Source organism: Nilaparvata lugens, chromosome 1 (assembly GCF_014356525.2).
Source record: "Nilaparvata lugens isolate BPH chromosome 1, ASM1435652v1, whole genome shotgun sequence".
NCBI classification, from domain to species: domain Eukaryota; kingdom Metazoa; phylum Arthropoda; class Insecta; order Hemiptera; family Delphacidae; genus Nilaparvata; species Nilaparvata lugens.
Genome location: NC_052504.1, coordinates 37,641,646 through 37,658,857, shown reverse-complemented (window position 1 = coordinate 37,658,857; position 17,212 = coordinate 37,641,646). Strand labels below are relative to the sequence as shown.

Here is a 17,212-nt window from a genome sequence, read left to right as displayed (position 1 = left end):
GATTTCTATGCAAAAATTTACAATGTAATGGTTTTTTATGATGCCGATTGTTTCAGTATAATTATCATTTATATATTTTTAATTATATAATATATTATCATTTTGATCTTTTTATTTCATAAGAAACAAAATTGCAGAAAAACAACCAGGTACAACCATGATGACTCAATACTATGTCAACTATATCAATAACTTCATTGAATTATATGTATTGAATTTTTCAAGTCCAATGCCAAAAATATAGGTATATGTATATACTATTACTAGTGACCACCTGGGTTGGAGAACTCGCCCATGAACTGTTGTATTGTAATCTTAGAAACCGGCAACTTTTAATTATACAGAGTTGGTGAAAATTATCGAAACAGCTAAATATTTCTTTTACAAGAATAATTTGACAGTATAGGTTTCATTGGGGATTTTATTTGAAATGAAAAATTACTCTATCGCTTCTACATCTCTGACCCTCATATGAATTCAAATTCATTTTTTAAATGAGAAGGTGGTCATGTGATTCATGATTTCGATACTGATGAGCTCCAAAAGAAAATGAATGGCGAAAACCGCTCAATGATATCTCAACCTGTATAAGTTTTTTTTTCAATGTAAAAGTTGTAAATTATGATGTACCGTAGCCTATAATTGAACTGCTGGATCATGTGTCAGCGCATGAAGGACTGTCTGTGTGATAGCTCCCAAATAGCCTGAGCTGATAATATTTTACTTTCCTTGCCCTATTTATTTAAATAATATTATCATTTAAGTTACGTAAGTAGCATAACCTTTAGACTGTGTATTCTAAATTAAGGTTTGAAACAGTTTTGGGCAAATGCCTGTTGTTTTTACCTGAATTGTATTTGCATATGAATAAATAAATAAATACTATTACCATAGGTAAGGAAAGTATTGCTTTCCGAAAAAATTAAGGTACCCCAATTTGTAAATTTCTATACTTTTCAAGTGCCCCTGAGTCCAAAAAAGTGGATTTTGGGTATTGGTCTGTGTGTGTGTGTATGTGTGTGTGGTTGGGGGGGGGGGTGGGAGGGTGATTGTGTGTGTATGAGTGTATGTGCGTCTGTGTACACGATATCTCACATCTCCCAATTAACGGAATGACTTGAAATTTGGAACTTAAGGTCCTTACAATATAAGGATCCGACACGAACAATTTCGATCAAATTCAATTAAAGATGACGTCTAAAATGGCGAAAATGTTGTCAAAAACAGGGTTTTTCTCGAAAACGGCTCCAACGATTTTGATCAAATTAATACCTAAATTAGTCATTGATAAGCTCTATCAGCTGCTATAAGTCCCATATCTTAAAAAATTTCAGGAGCTCCGCCCCATCTATGCAAAGTTTGATTTTAGATTCCCAATTATCAGGCTTCAGATACAATTTGAACAGAAAAATGAGTGGAACAGATTGAGCATGAAAATCTCTACAATTAATGTTCAGTAACATTTTCACCTAGTATTTGAAAATAAGCTCGAAATTCGAGAAAATGTGATTATTTCAATTGCAAACTGTTGATTCTATTAAATCATTCACTATGAAGATATAGCAGACCTCGTGTGTTTCCAGCGTTATTGTCCTGTCACCAGCTGGCTCAGATATTTGAATAGTAGTAGACTTGAGATGCGCGGGAACACTAGCGTCAGGTGACAATTTTCATAACGACAAGGAAAGTTATGTGAGTGCGCCACACCAGATTTTTGTGATATTGTTAATGAATGAAATGAAAACTGTAGTAATATTATTACATGCAATGATTCTTCAGATGACTAAATGTTATACGGTATATTACAATTTTTCTCCCAATATGCACTTTGAAATTTATTTTTATATCCTGAGAAAGGATGAGGGAGTGAGTCAATTTAGTTTATTTCCAAAAAAAAATTGCGTAGTTGCCTGTAAAGTTGGTATACGGGCGAAAGTTTTACGTGACAACGACTTTGAGTGGTAAAATAATTTTAATGTGAATATTCATTCCTATAGTAGAAAGAAGGATGAATTAATAGTAACAATTTAAAACATTTATTTATACAAAGAATTGTATTTAAAACATTAATTTATACAAAGAATCTCGCACTGAATTTCATATTAACAAAATTTTATTTTTACCTTCACACATCCTCAACAAAATCACTCTGTCTCTCTCGCTCTTAGGCGGGCTAACTGTGCTCGATTCAATTTTTTACATAGCAAGTCGCGCTCATTTTTTCAAGTTGAACAAATTATTATTGGCTGAGAAACGATTTATACTACTTTTGTGATTGAAAACTACCACAACATTGTGATTACTACAACATAACCTATTCACTTATACCTATTATACTTACACTTATACCTATTCACTTATACTTATTCACATATTCTATTCACCAAGTAGTGGCGCAGTCGCAGGAGATTGCTCCGTTTCACTCTCTCTCCAGGTGAATGCTTCGGGTCGCTGCTGGTTGCTCGCCACTGCTCCTATTCGTGCTCTTTCCAGACGACCGTGAACCGAAACGAACGCTCTCACTCGCTCTCATTGTGAGCGCATAACGTGGGAACGTAACGCAGTTTCTTGAAGTGTCACCCGGCAAACCAATTTATAAGACGTTGTCACGTCAAAACATAATACAGGAATAAGAAATACAATAAACATATTTTGGAATCCCCTACTAGACTATATCCATTTGAGTGTTCCACTTTACACATAATTAGCTTAATCTGCTCATAGAAGTAAATAATAGAGAATACACTTATATTGTGGATGTATTATTAATATTCTGATTATAAAATAGATGATATATTGTGCTTATGTATATTTAAGAATGAGTGTGTAGGAATAAGTATACTTATTAATACATTGATTGATTAATAGAATAAATAAAGAAGAAAAAACAATATTTTATTGAAGACCGCAGTGACAGGGATTCCAGAAATTCTCAGAAGAGAGAATGAAAAAAAGCATAAACCAGAAAGGCAAAACAGTCAAACCGGTTATATCAATGATAAAATAAATACCAATCAATTGTCTGGAGTGATCCGTGGTCTAGTGGATAGAGTGCTTGCGTAGCAGCATAGAGATCCCGGGTTCGAACCCTCTCAATACCCAAAAGTTTTTAACCAGATCACTCCCGTGTTATCGGATGGGCACGTTAAACTGTCGGTCCCGGCTGAAGTATAGGCAGTCGTAAGGCCCATTGACGGCTTAAATTAAATATTCAGGCGGTGGGACCTTCCCGCAAGGGACTCCCCACCAACAAAAACCATACGAATTTACTTTACTAATTGTCTGGAAACCTTGAAGTCGTGTTGGTCACCAAGCATAACGAGATTGGAGTAGTTCTTCTGAAGCTTCCCAACCAATCTGGTACAGCCACCTATACACCCTCTTCCTAAACAAAACGCCTCTTCCCAAACTAAACGCCTCTGCTTCCCTAATCACCCCTGGCACATTTCTGCAGAAGATATGGGCCAGGTATGAAGGATTTGTCAATTCAGAGCCGTGAGTCAGCTGAGGTATCTCAAAGCTGTAATTGGATCTGTGGCGAGTTGAGTAGCTATGGTTAACTGTTTCTCCCACAAGTTCCGTTTTGTATTTTTTGATGTGGATCAACAAAGATTTAATAAAAAGCTGTCTAACATTCAGTACGGGAAATTCGATAAACAATTGTATTGTTGGGTACCGTATCTAAAGTCTCTCTTTAAATTGTTTTTATAATATTGATCTTTGTGTGACTGCAAGAGGCTCAATGACTGAGGAGGAAGTCCCTCCTCCAACACAACAATTTTTTGTTGTCTAACAAAATTGATCTGTAAAAAGGTTCGAAAAATACGTGTTCAAAATTTAAAACTGATTGATCAATTCTTTTTAAAGTTATTGTAGAATATATACGAACAGACGGACAACGATTTTGCCTTGAATATAAATATAAGTCAAATTGAGAACTCACTAGCGCTCATTCAATAAAGGTCAAACTTGAAATTTACAATTTGTAATTTAGTTTAAAATTGTCCGCTTTTGGCGCCATTGATAAATTAATCGACTTCAACGAATCGTTACGAGTGGATCGATTCCACACAGTCGATGTCGATTCTTTTAATGAACTGTTTGTGAGTTTTGAGGTTAGGAGTCACAATTTTTGCATTTCATCATTTTCATTCTTTCAATTGAATTGGTTTTTCTTAATTTGAAAATAATTTGATTCCTATTGAGCTGTTCATATAGATTGTAAAAAATGTCTCTGGGTGTTGCAAGTCATGAAAATTTTTTAGCTTTCAAGCAAACATGCTCCGATAAAGATTTGGCTGGGGAATGGGCTCAAATCGAAGAACTCTACAATAAGAAGTAAGTGAATACTTAGTAAAGTAAATGTATTTATATATTTAAAAAATGTCTTGAATTTACAGAATTTATTAATTAATTAATCTTTGTTAGTTAGTGGGACGAGAAATTATAAGTAACTTACACCCAAGCACTTCGTTGTCAACCGATTAACTTAGCATATCCAACTAAGTCTTAATACAATATTATTTTTGGAATATGAATATTGCTTGTTTTCCATGTGAATTCTAAAAAATTAACAAAATAATAAAAATTAACAATTGATTGTTTTTGTTTACTTTATGTAAAATATAGTGGTAGACCTACACAAATTTTACATCTTCTTTTCCTTCAGGTGCACTTTATTTTTTGAAAATTGTTTTTAGATCTGACACAAAATCTTATTTTAACAGTGATTTAATGACAATACTTAATGACTGCTCTTATCCATTCAGAGAAGCAAAAACAAATAATTTTAGCATTTAATTAGGCCTACATTTAAAATTTTACAGACTTGTGCAACTGGGTCTTGGCTTATTTTCCCATTTAGCCTAATCGTTCTTAAATATTATTCTTGTATAGTATCATTGTATTAATCATGTTTATTTTTCTAAATTCATTATAGCCTAGCCTTATTAATTCATTATAGCATCTACTGTAAAATATTGGTTCAATTTAAACAAGTTTTAAATTAGTGTAGCCTATTTCCTATCTTCTTTGATTTATTGATTCAATCCTATTTTTCATTGATTTTGTTCTAGATTATGGCATCAACTGACCATAAAACTCAGAACATTTGTCAAACATCCCAGCCTCCAACATGGCGATGAACTCCTGCAACTTTATCAGAATTTCATAGAGCAGTTTGAAACTAAGTGAGTATCATGATTCAATGTTAGCCTACACATTCAATTTGATTCAATTTTCTTTCCATCCATGACCAGTCTTTATACTGGATAAATTTCGTCATAAGAAATTAAAAAACACAAACGTTCATAAAATTTACACTAACTATTGAGATTGCATGTCAAAGAGACAAAACGAGTGATCGTCTCTTTACTTCGAGGAGTTTATCTCGAAGTACATTTTTAAATTGTTTATCTTCCAATTCACGGAAACACAATTGGAGCCTGTTGAATATTTTCAAGGTGCGAATTGGAAAACTGGTGTGTGATCTGGCCAATCGCAATTGTGGCAGGTCTACATCATCACGCCTTCTAGTATAATAATGATGAACTGGCCTCTCACTTGAAATTTATGTAGCTGTTCTTTTAGAAGCACTAACGAGGTAAGCAGGTACTGACTGAAGACTCTGAGGATCCGCAGTTCTTTGTACAGTGGCCGGCAATGTTCTAGGTATGGCGAGAATGTATTGATGTGGATCACCTTTTTTTGAAGAAGCAGAATCCTTTTACAACAACCCACATGTCCCCAAAGTACAATCCCATAGTTAAATATGAAGCATGGTACGCAGTCACCAGGTAGCTTCTCGGCACAATTTTCCTCAACTTGCGCATCAAGTAAGTCACCTTGGAGAGCCGATTACAGACCATGTTGATGTGCTGGTCGCATGACAGTGAGGCATCTATCATAAAACCAAGCAGCTTAACTTCAGGCTCACCAAAGGAAGGTGGGCTGCGTCTCACAGTGCATAACATGTTCTGCGTTTTAGTCTGGTTCATGCGCAGTCTATTTGCTCCAAACCACGGACTGGTCTCTTCTAGCAGCTGGGCAGACCTGAGGATGGCCAATTGGGGATCTTCATCCTGGGCAACAAGAGTGGTGTCATCCGCAAACAATAATGCTTTTACATTCATGCTGAGATTTATGAAAATTAGGAAAAAAGAGGGGCCAGAATAGATTCTTGGGGAACTCCATGGTTCACTTGTAGTGCCTCAGATTTTGCTCCATCCAGAGTAACAACCTGGGTACGTCCAGAGAGGTAATCCTGTATTGTTCTCAGGACGGCTCCACCAACACCATATCTCACAAGTTTTCCAAGCAATATATCATGGGAGACAAAATCAAATGCTTTGGTTAGGTCGCAAAGGGTCATGGCAACTGAATGCTTGTTCTCCATCGTCCTGAGTATAGATTCAATCAGGGACTGAACGGCGCCAAAATTGATCCAAATTGATCTCTTGTGAAAAGTAGATTCTCCTCAAAATAGGTAAAGAGCTGGGTAAACATTACTGACTCATAGATCTTAGAGAATGCCGGTATTATAGATATGGGTCTATAGTCTGACAGTTCTTCCGGATTACCCTTTTTGAAAACTGTTACAGTCCTGGAGATCTTTTATAAATCTGGAAAAAACCTTGCTCATGCAGCTGTTAATTAGACCACTTACAGGAGAAGCTATTGATGCTATTGCAGACTTTAATAGAGTATTTTGCATTCTTTCTAATTATATAATTCAAAACCATAATCATGTAAATTGATTAGATGTAGAGTCTAATAATAGGTCTATAGTGATAAAAAAGAAATATTTCAGCAACTTCATTGATTTCTCAATTTGTTTCAACTTATTGTTATTTTCTTGTTAAACAGTCATATAATAATTACTTTCTATGAAGTGTGCCGTAATAATTTCTCATTGTTCCAGGATCAATCCCTTGGCTCTAGTAGAGATTATTGCATTCATCTTGCCAAAATTTCCTGACCAATCAGAAGCTATAAAGTTTTTGGAAAAAACCGAAGTAAAAGTGAAGGAGAGTAACTGTGCTGTGGCACTATGCAAAGTTCTCGAAGGACAGATTTTGTTGGATAAACTGAAGGATCTTGATGGAACAAAGGTTTGCAACTGTTGTCTTAGACATCGCTCATAATTATAATTATTTTTAAGTTGTCTTCTAGGACTAATATGACTTGTTTTTTACTATAATATAATTTTTATATTACGAATTATTGACAAAAAAAATATTGAATTTTCTAAAGATAACTTCAAACTGTTGATGTAGCAGCTCGAATAAATTATGGCATTCAAGTAAGTTAGAGTAAGCTAGTTTTGAGCTCGGCCCCCTGTGGGTTGGGGGAGCTTTGAGTCGAAAATCGTACTCAAGAATGTGTTGAAAACCAGAATTCTCCCACAGTATCCCTGCTTGTCATAGGAGGCGACTAAAAGGAACCCCAAGGCAACTCCAGAAGTTGCCTTGCCTTCAAACCCACGGGATCTGCCCCATGAGGGCAGTTTCGGAGGGGCAAAAAGAAATACTCAAGAGACCAGAGATGGGTGAAACTCCAGGCACAAATGTGGGTCAAAGGCTGAGTCGAGGGTGGCCGGGCGCCCAAGAGGCAGCTTGGACGCCCCTTCCTCAGCGGAAGAAGGCCAGGAGTGGAACTCACGTAGGTCACGAGGACTAATCAGTCTGAAGAGACTGCCAAGCATATCACACTGGATTGTGACAAGCAACCAGTTGATGAATGGGATGTTAGCATAGGGGAAAACTCCTGGTTCTTGTAAAGGACACAGGTATTGGTTTGCCAACTACAGGTATTGGTTAACTAACATACTACTTGGGAACACAATAAGCTTCGGTTGACGTGTGGGGTTCTTTGGATCCTGGAATCCGTCCCTTCAAAAATAATAATAATTGACGGAGCGAAGTGAGGTCTAAGATTCAAGTCGACGGTTTAGCATTTCTCTTAATGTTTAAATGTTTATATGTTGCGCCTTTACGGTAAAACGCGGTAATAGATTTTCATGAAATTTGACAGGTATGTTCCTTTTTTAATTGCGCGTCGACGTATATACAAGGTTTTTGGAAATTTTGCATTTCAAGGATAATATGAAAGGAAAAAGGAGTCTCCTTCATACGCCAATATTAGAGTGAAAATCAGACTATAGAATTATTCATCATAAATCAGCTGACAAGTAATTACACAGATGTATCGAGAAGCCAGTCTATTGCTGTATTTCCATAAGGTCTATAGTCTCAATCAGGTACTTGTGGATGTGAATACTGCGTGAGGTCTACTGTTCACAGAACTACTAGTAATAATAAGCTAGTTTTAGTGAAAATCATCTGATAGTTGTTGAATTCATACTTGAAAAAAATCTTCATTAGACTATTAATCATACACTGTGAAAAATCATAGGCAAACTTACTAGTAGCTCTGTGAACAGTAGACCTCACGCAGTATTCTCATCCACAAGTACCTGATTGAAACTATATACCTTATGGGAATACAGCAATAGACTGGCTTCTCCACACATCTGTGTAATCACTTGTCAGCTGATTTATGATGAATAATTCTATAGTCTGATTTTTACTCTAATATTGGCGTATGAAGGAGGCTCCTTTTTCCTTTGATATTATCCTTGAAATGCAAAATTTCCAAAAACCTTGTATATACGTCGACGCGCAATTAAAAAAGGAACATACCTGTCAAATTCTATGAAAATCTATTGCTGCGTTTCGCTGTAAATGCGCAACATATAAACATTTAAACATTAAGTGAAATGCCAAACCGTCGATTTGAATCTTGGAAGTCACTTCGCTCGGTCAATAAATAATATTTATTATACTGATGATAAGAAAATGAAATAATAAAATACTACAAACCCTCATAGAAACTTCGGCTCAACTCATACTTACGCGGCTCAAGTCGATAAGAGACTGCGACGATAGTATCTTTGTGACGCAGCATGTGCTTTCAAATGGTGGCACTCAGACCAGTCGACTCTAGTCTCCGCGACCTCACGACTATGAGACTGAGTCGAGCGTCGACTCGACATGTTGGTCGAGTCTCGACTTGAGTTGCATAGTACCATGCATTTTTAATGGAAGTGAAGTTAAGTTTTATGAAAGTGACGTTTCATCATTTTCGATAAGACAATAATAAAAACTATATAAGACAATATATTTATAATGATTATTATTATATTTGTTGCAAGCACAGAAATGACGAATTAGATCTCAGATTTTTAATAATGTGAGGTCAGAAATGGAGTAGCATGGAACTGAAGTAGTAATGAGCAAGAAAGTCGTAAGGTCGAGAGACTGGAGTATCCTCGACTGGAGTCGTACGATTTAGTCGATGTAGTGTGAGTTGAGCCTAACATTTCCTTATACATGAATAATTAAGCGGAACATTACAAACCTTGATATATCTAATCAATCATTTAGTCATGCAATCCTGCCAACTTCAATATCGAAACTGAATTTCATCCATAACAAGCTGAAAAAATCATTCTTGAAGTATGTTACAAGAATAAAACTACTGTTTATCAAGAAATAATGGACTGAAATGTTGGTAATAAGAAAATTAAAATCAGTTTTATTATGCTTCTAAACAATACAAGAATAATAATGCAATATTCTCGGTTCAGAAAACTGGCAGAAATAATTTTGATCAACGTTGTCAAACCCATTTTATTGTCCTTATATCATTCAGGGCTCTGATATACCGATATGTTTTTCAGCAAGTAACTTACTAAAAATATAAAATATTTGAAACAAATGAATTCACAAAATTAATTGACCGAGCGAAGTGAGGTCTAAGATTCAAGTCGACGGTTTGGCATTTCTCTTAATGTTTAAATGTTTATATGTTGCGCATTTACGGCGAAACGCGGTAATAGATTTTTATGAAATTTGACAGGTATGTTCCTTTTTTAATTGCGCGTCGACGTATATACAAGGTTTTGGAAATTTTGCATTTCAAGGATAATATCAAAGGAAAAAGGAGCCTCCTTCATACGCCAATATTAGAGTAAAAATCAGACTATAGAATTATTCATCATAAATCAGCTGACAAGTGATTACACAGATGTGTGGAGAAGCCAGTCTATTGCTGTATTCCCATAAGGTCTATAGTTTCAATCAGGTACTTGTGGATGAGAATACTGCGTGAGGTCTACTGTTCACAGAACTACTAGTATTTAACAAATTACAAGATTACAAATAATAAAAAGATAAATATTGTGATATTAATTGTGTGATCTTTTTACAGAGAATAATTGAAGAGGTTGAGAAAATCATAGACGGAGAAGATGGAGTAACTCCTGTCCATGGCAGACACTATTTCCTTGCTAGCCAATACTATCGGCAACTTGGAAAGCATGCTGATTATTATAAAACAGCTCTTCGGTGAGTTACCTTCATTTATTCTTAATCCATCATGTTGATTTGATTTTTTCATCGATTTAGAACCTATAGTAAACGCAAGTATTGGAGAGGCGGCTGATGGTGGCACCATCTCTGAGTGAAATTGGTAAATTTCAAGCTTTAAATTGCATAGCTTTTAATTGCAATAAGCTTTTATTGCATTTTTATTATAAATATTACAAATGTTTTAGTCATATGAGAATTTTAAAATCAGGTTTTATTTATGTTTTAGAGAAAAACAAACAAATACTCTTTACTTGTCCAATTACAATGGTTCAGTAAAGGCTTGAATTGGTGCTACTGGTTTCTTATTTTATATATTTTCTACTTTTCTTGTTATTTAATTTCAATTCTCATAATTGTTTGAATAAACATAGCCTATTTTTAATTAGAAGTCAGGTTATGATGACATTTCAAATGTAAACAAACACAAAGCAGACGAACATTTTGAACTTTTTTACTGCTTGAAATTTACCTAGTTCACTCATAGATGGAGCCATCATCACCTGCCTCTCCAATTTTCGTTCTCTATAATAAGATAGCTATAGTGAGGTCCATGTTCTAAAGGCAATAGAGAAAGATAGGAGAACAGCGTTGCCGATTCTCTGCCTGATATAGAGGATAATTGATACAGGTAGATTTGTTGTGCTCATTCTTTTTTCAAATAATCATTTATATTTTATCCAAAAAATATTTTTTTCAATCATTAAATAATACATTTTCATATTTCTACATTGTTGAAAAACGATCTGGAAACGTTGCAGAGTTAGAAAAGGATAATGCTATCTGCTTTATCGAGTTTCAGACATGGATAGCAACCAATGCTAATCTAGTACTGCCATTATAACGTGTACCTCACTGTAGGCTTTTTATAAAAATCTCTGAAAATTTTGCAATACTGATGAGACATACTCATATAGTTCATACGGTATATAATTTATTTGTATTGTATATTTGAATTTATTCCAAGATTTTCTTATTTTTCAAATAGATACATGTGTGAATGGCCGTTTCCACTCTTACCGATTGTCGGCCACCGACACATTGATCTTCACAACATCCACAATTTCCTCCGATTGGCTAATTCTCACCAACAGCTGATTCTCAGCAAATCGAACATTTTGGGTGTTGTGACAATGAATGTCGGCCGACTATCGGTAAGTGTGAAAGCGGCCAATAATATTGAAAATTCTGTTATCCAAAATATTGTTCTCTTATTGGGGATATTTTAACAGTTACTTCTCCATTGTCTTTCAGCTATCTCGGCTGTATTGATCTATCTGAACTTGCTATTGGAGATCAAGCTCAACACGCCTTTTTCCTGGGTATTGCAGCTCTTCTCGGAGAGGGTGTCTACAATCTTGGAGAGTTGGTAGGTGGTTTCAATAATTTTTAACCCAATAGGTCAATGTAATATTTTCTATTATTCTATCATATGTAACCATTAATCAAGTTCTTATGGTTGACACTCCTACAATGTCAAATAGAAACTGAAATCATTCACTCTAGGCTTCCAAAGCAAGAATATTCCTACTTCCCAATATAAAATGAAAATATATTACAAGGATACGGTTGAATTCATATTCACAGTTGAAAAGTTTGTACTCAATTCTTGGATGAGGCGTAATTGAAAATAGTGAAATGTCAATCAAATATGGTCCATTAAAATCCTACTGGTCTCAAATAAATTTTTGTTTATTTATATTACGTTTTTTTTTTGTTCTTAGTATATTGTAAGTATGTTGCTGATAAGTATATTGTAGAATACTATATAAAATAGTATATCACTATAATAGTATTGTATATAAATATAAAATATAGTATATAGAATATACTATACTAGCCGTCAGGCTCACTTCGCTCGCCATATCCGTCTAGCCAGGGGGCTCCGCCCCCTGGACCCCCGACTGGATCGTCCAAGAATGAGATCAGCAGGCTCGCTTCGCTCGCCTGCATTTTTCATTTGGGCATTTTTATCATATGTTAGGACGATCCAGTCGGGGATCCAGACTAAACGTCTGGCTAAACGGACATGGCGAGCGAAGCGAGCCGGACGGCTAGTAATATAATATTCCCAGGAATAGCTCTGATTGAAGTAGCAGAGATTTTTCCGCGATAAATGTATTTCAATCTTCAACTTGGTGCCAACCTAACAAAGTCAACTCAACTTAATGCCAACCTGACAAAATTATTAATTTAGTTACCAGTTAACAACTGTTTCGAAGAGGTACTCTCTCTACATTATAGTTCTATATTAACATATGGTATGGACATTTTTCAATTATAATTAAGAGAATAAGAAGAATATACATGCTAAAAGACGAACTTTAAACCCTTAAAAACCACCCTTATAGTTAAAATATTGCCAAAAGATTTCTTAGTGCGCCTCTAAAGGGCCAACTGAACATACCTACCAAATTTGAACGTTTTTGGTCCGGTAGATTTTTAGTTCTGCGAGTGAGTGAGTCAGTCAGTCAGTGAGTGAGTGTCATTTCGCTTTTATATAATTATATAGATTAGAGTAAAATAAGTAGCCTATATTGCTAAAAGCTCATGATTGTTGATTCTATGCTAGATCACACCATATTATATCGTATTTTCATGATTTTATTTTCAGTTGGCTCACCCTATCTTGGACTCGTTAAAAAATACACCCAATGAGTGGCTGGTTTCATTGCTACTTGCTTTCAACTCTGGCAATATAGCACAATTCGAGAAAATGAGGCCTCAGTGGGAAACTATTCCAGATTTGAAGGCCCACAATTTGAAGTTGAAGCAGAAAATCTACCTGCTTTGTCTAATGGAGGTAATAAATAGATATTATTGATTTTATCTCATATTAATAGATATGAAATTGAAGGAAATAATGAGTTATGATATCTTAGAAATGAAATCTTATTTATATAATTTATCTCTACTTGACTAGATGTAAGAAACGTCATGCGTTCTTAGATTTCAGCTTGCTGATCATACTTACTCGTGTTGCTTCTTATGTGGCCCATGTGCATTGACCAACTCAACTTCAATTCAAATGATCAAATGAAAGTGCTTAGTACACTTTTCTGGTTTAGAAAAAATTATCAAAATTAATAGACTGAGGTCTGTATAACAAGAAGATAAGCAATATTGTTCATCATTTAAGACTCAGTCTGTTACGAGATTGACATTGTGTTTATTACCTACCGAAACTAATTATTTTTCACTAGATTTTGTAATTATACGAAAAGTAAATCATTAGATTCTCAATTAACACTAGTGTGGTTAAGGATATGATCACATTGGATGCACGTGAAATCAGATCATGCATGACCAAGCGCGCAGATGAGAAACAAAATGTGGAAAGAGCCATAGAAACACGTTGTGACGTGCCTGTAGCTGCTCACATTGAACACCACCAGTAAGTGCACGCGTTCAATGTGAGTGTTCCATGGCTCTCATTTGATTCTTTTTCTCATCTGCGCGCTTTATCATGCATGTCTCACGTGCACTTGCACATACGTGCATCCAATGTGATCATACCCTTATGTTGATTCAATTTGCAAGTTCAAATTCCAAATTTATGTTTTTCCATTTTAAATTAATTACTTAATCTATGATTGAAAGAAAAATAGTATTGTGAGCCCACAATAATCAAGGGTAGAACATGCATGAACATACACAGTCGTTATACATTGTTGTGTCATCACAGCGAAACGTTTCTTGCAACATTTTTCGAGCTTAGGTTTTTGTATATCTGATTTTTGTTTATTTTTTCTTCGCTACTCTATTTGAGGTTTAATTTATTATTTTTCTATCATTATTAATTTTTAATTTTCTAGTGGTTTATCAATTGTTCATTTTATGTTGGTCATAAAATTGTTCATCAGTGTTTCGCTGATGATGAACATGCATGTTTATTTTGCATGTTCCACCGTTAGTGGCCAGTCTAAGACACAATAAGCAGTCTTAGATATTTTCTCATACGAGACCTGAATTTCATCTCTCCATATATTTTTATTGGTTTGTTTTGACGCAAAAATACATTCTTCATCCTCTCTTATCATTATTGATTTTAAATTTTGGTACCGTAAGTGGAGGCTCCTGATAATTTGCAACTATGAATGATCTAATCAAATATTATTTGATATAATTTATTCATATTATTTAATAAAATTAATTTGTAGATGACGTTCAAGAGGCAGGCTAACGACAGACTGCTGACATTCGGTGAGATCTCTAATGAAACGGGATTGCCGTTGGATGAGGTGGAGCTGCTGGTGATGAAGGCTCTGGCCCAAGGCCTCGTCAAGGGCTCCATCGACCAGGTGGCCGGCAACGTGCACATGACCTGGGTGCAACCGCGAGTGCTCGACAACAAACAGGTACAAATCCAAACTATAACGCAACTCTCAAACATAGATTATTTTTCAGTAAGTAATACCATAGAGAAACAATAGCATAAGTCGATATCCCATGGTATAGGGGTTTTTGTCGCTACTCTTACTGTTATCTCAAGCCGATAGTGCACGTAGTTCTTTCCCGTGAAGCTGTGTGACGCTGGTTAGACTTTGAACCATCAATAATCAATCAATCATATTTTAACAAATACGGTAAAGAACTATCCCGTGAAGCTGTGTGACGCTGGTTAGACTTTGAACCATCAATAATCAATCTATCATATTTTGACAAATACTTTGACATCTTCAAGTACATAAGAAAATATATTACAAATCAATATTACACCTTTTCAAAATTATTAGATAACTATGAAAAATACATGCTTTTTATCAGATAATACACATTCAACCATCAATAATCAATCTATCATATTTTGACAAATACTTTGACATCTTCAAGTACATAAGAAAATATATTACAAATCAATATTACACCTTTTCAAAATTATTAGATAACTATGAAAAATACATGCTTTTTATCAGATAATACACATTCAACCATCAATAATCAATCAATCATATTTTAACAAATACGGTAAAGAACTATCCCGTGAAGCTGTGTGACGCTGGTTAGACTTTGAACCATCAATAATCAATCTATCATATTTTGACAAATACTTTGACATCTTCAAGTACATAAGAAAATATATTACAAATCAATATTGCACCTTTTCAAAATTATTAGATAACTATGAAAAATTCATGCTTCTTCATCATATAATACAAATTCAACCATCAATAATCAATCAATCATATTTTAACAAATACGGTAAAGAACTATCCCGTGAAGTTGTGTGACGCTGGTTAGACTTTGAACCATCAATAATCAATCAATCATATTTTAACAAATACGGTAAAGAACTATCCCGTGAAGCTGTGTGACGCTGGTTAGACTTTGAACCATCAATAATCAATCAATCATATTTTAACAAATACGGTAAAGAACTATCCCGTGAAGTTGTGTGACGCTGGTTAGACTTTGAACCATCAATAATCAATCATTAAAATTTTGACAAATACATGGACATCCTCAGGTACCAATACATAAGAAAAAATATTAACACAGTATTTATTGAATCTATTTATTTGTGTAACAAACGACACTGAAAACTTTGGGAGATGAAATACTAAGGCAATCCTTGTGTTATTTTTCTTCCAAATCTAGGTGATACATTCCAAAAAGTAGATTAGGCTATGTTTCCTTCACTTTAATTAACTAAAAAACTGAAAGAAAACAATAATTATAAGTAGCACATCATTGATATGACAGATATAACAATTAATTACAGTTTACCCGCATATCGACTATAAAAACTAGTTATGTGGAGGCCTATCCGTAACTTACAAATAGATCATTGTTGAAAAATGCTATCCCACTCATAGTTCAGTCAATATAGATAAACATATACTGTACCTGGAAATCTATATGAGATAGAGCGCTCTACCTGATCTCAGATTGTAGAGCACAAAGATACGCCCAGAGGAATATGAATTATACATCTAAATGGTAACAATCGGAAGATATTATTGATCAGAAACTAAAATTCATCAAAGTTGATTTTTTCTTCAAATTTACTCATTTTAGAGAAAATCAGTACTCATTGCAGATAGAGAGTTCTGAATGATCTCATTTTATTCAGAATTTTTTAAAAACAAAAGGCGGGAGCAAATTTTTCTGTCCGATTACTGGATTTTGCGGAGATAGCTGAAAACTGGAAAATGAACCGAAAATACGAGGTTTTTGGGCCACTTTGTATCTAGCACAAGGAGATTTTGCATAAAAAACTGGTTCTGGACTTTTCTCATGTATCCAAATAATATATTAAAAAATCAGAACTACAACATTACAAGCATAGTGACTGGACTAGAATGGAAATCGGGCCTTATTTTACTCATCATAGTATCATCTAGATAATTTTTTGGTAAATTGCGTTTTACAATAAATTAAATGTTGTACTGCAAGTTTCTTCATAATTGAATGGCATTTTTTTAGATTGCTTCAATGGTTCAGCGACTCACCATGTGGTGCAAAGAAGTAAAATCGATGGAAGCATTACTTGAGGAAAGGAGTCAAGAATTCCTTCTGGCATAGTTTTTGAAACTTTTCATTCATAATTTTGGTCACATTTGTATTAACACGATCTTCAATAAATAACTTTTTTGTGTATCATCTCAATTATTTAAACATTCCTCCTCTTGATGTTCCTAAAAATGCCTTCTCGATCACATCTATTTTTATTTCGTGATCTGCCAACAAAAAATACGCAAAATGCATTCACCAACGACCAATCGATAATTTTGAATATTAAAAAAATATATTTTCTCTAGTAGTGATTCCTTAAATTTTATTTC

The 17,212-nt window shown here is 34.6% G+C and overlaps 1 protein-coding gene across 1 annotated transcript; it reads left to right on the top strand.

Moving 5' to 3' along the window:
- Nucleotides 1-3,941: 3,941 nt before the first annotated feature.
- LOC111059903 (26S proteasome non-ATPase regulatory subunit 13) lies at nucleotides 3,942-17,027 on the top strand. Its single transcript, XM_039420885.1, has 8 exons — nucleotides 3,942-4,338; nucleotides 5,076-5,189; nucleotides 6,920-7,109; nucleotides 10,270-10,406; nucleotides 11,682-11,796; nucleotides 13,042-13,230; nucleotides 14,588-14,785; nucleotides 16,854-17,027. Exons 1-8 carry the CDS (start codon nucleotides 4,229-4,231, stop codon nucleotides 16,950-16,952), a joined length of 1,152 nt encoding a protein of 383 aa, XP_039276819.1. The 5' UTR covers nucleotides 3,942-4,228; the 3' UTR covers nucleotides 16,953-17,027.
- The last annotated feature ends 185 nt before the right edge of the window (nucleotides 17,028-17,212 follow it).

Coding starts and splice junctions, on each gene's coding strand:
- LOC111059903 (XM_039420885.1), top strand. CDS start 4,229: ATGTCTCTGGGTGTTGCAAGTCATGAAAATTTTTTAGCTTTCAAGCAA. Junction 11,797..13,041: donor TCTACAATCTTGGAGAGTTG/GTAGGTGGTTTC, acceptor TTTTATTTTCAG/TTGGCTCACCCTATCTTGGA. Junction 14,786..16,853: donor GAGTGCTCGACAACAAACAG/GTACAAATCCAA, acceptor GCATTTTTTTAG/ATTGCTTCAATGGTTCAGCG.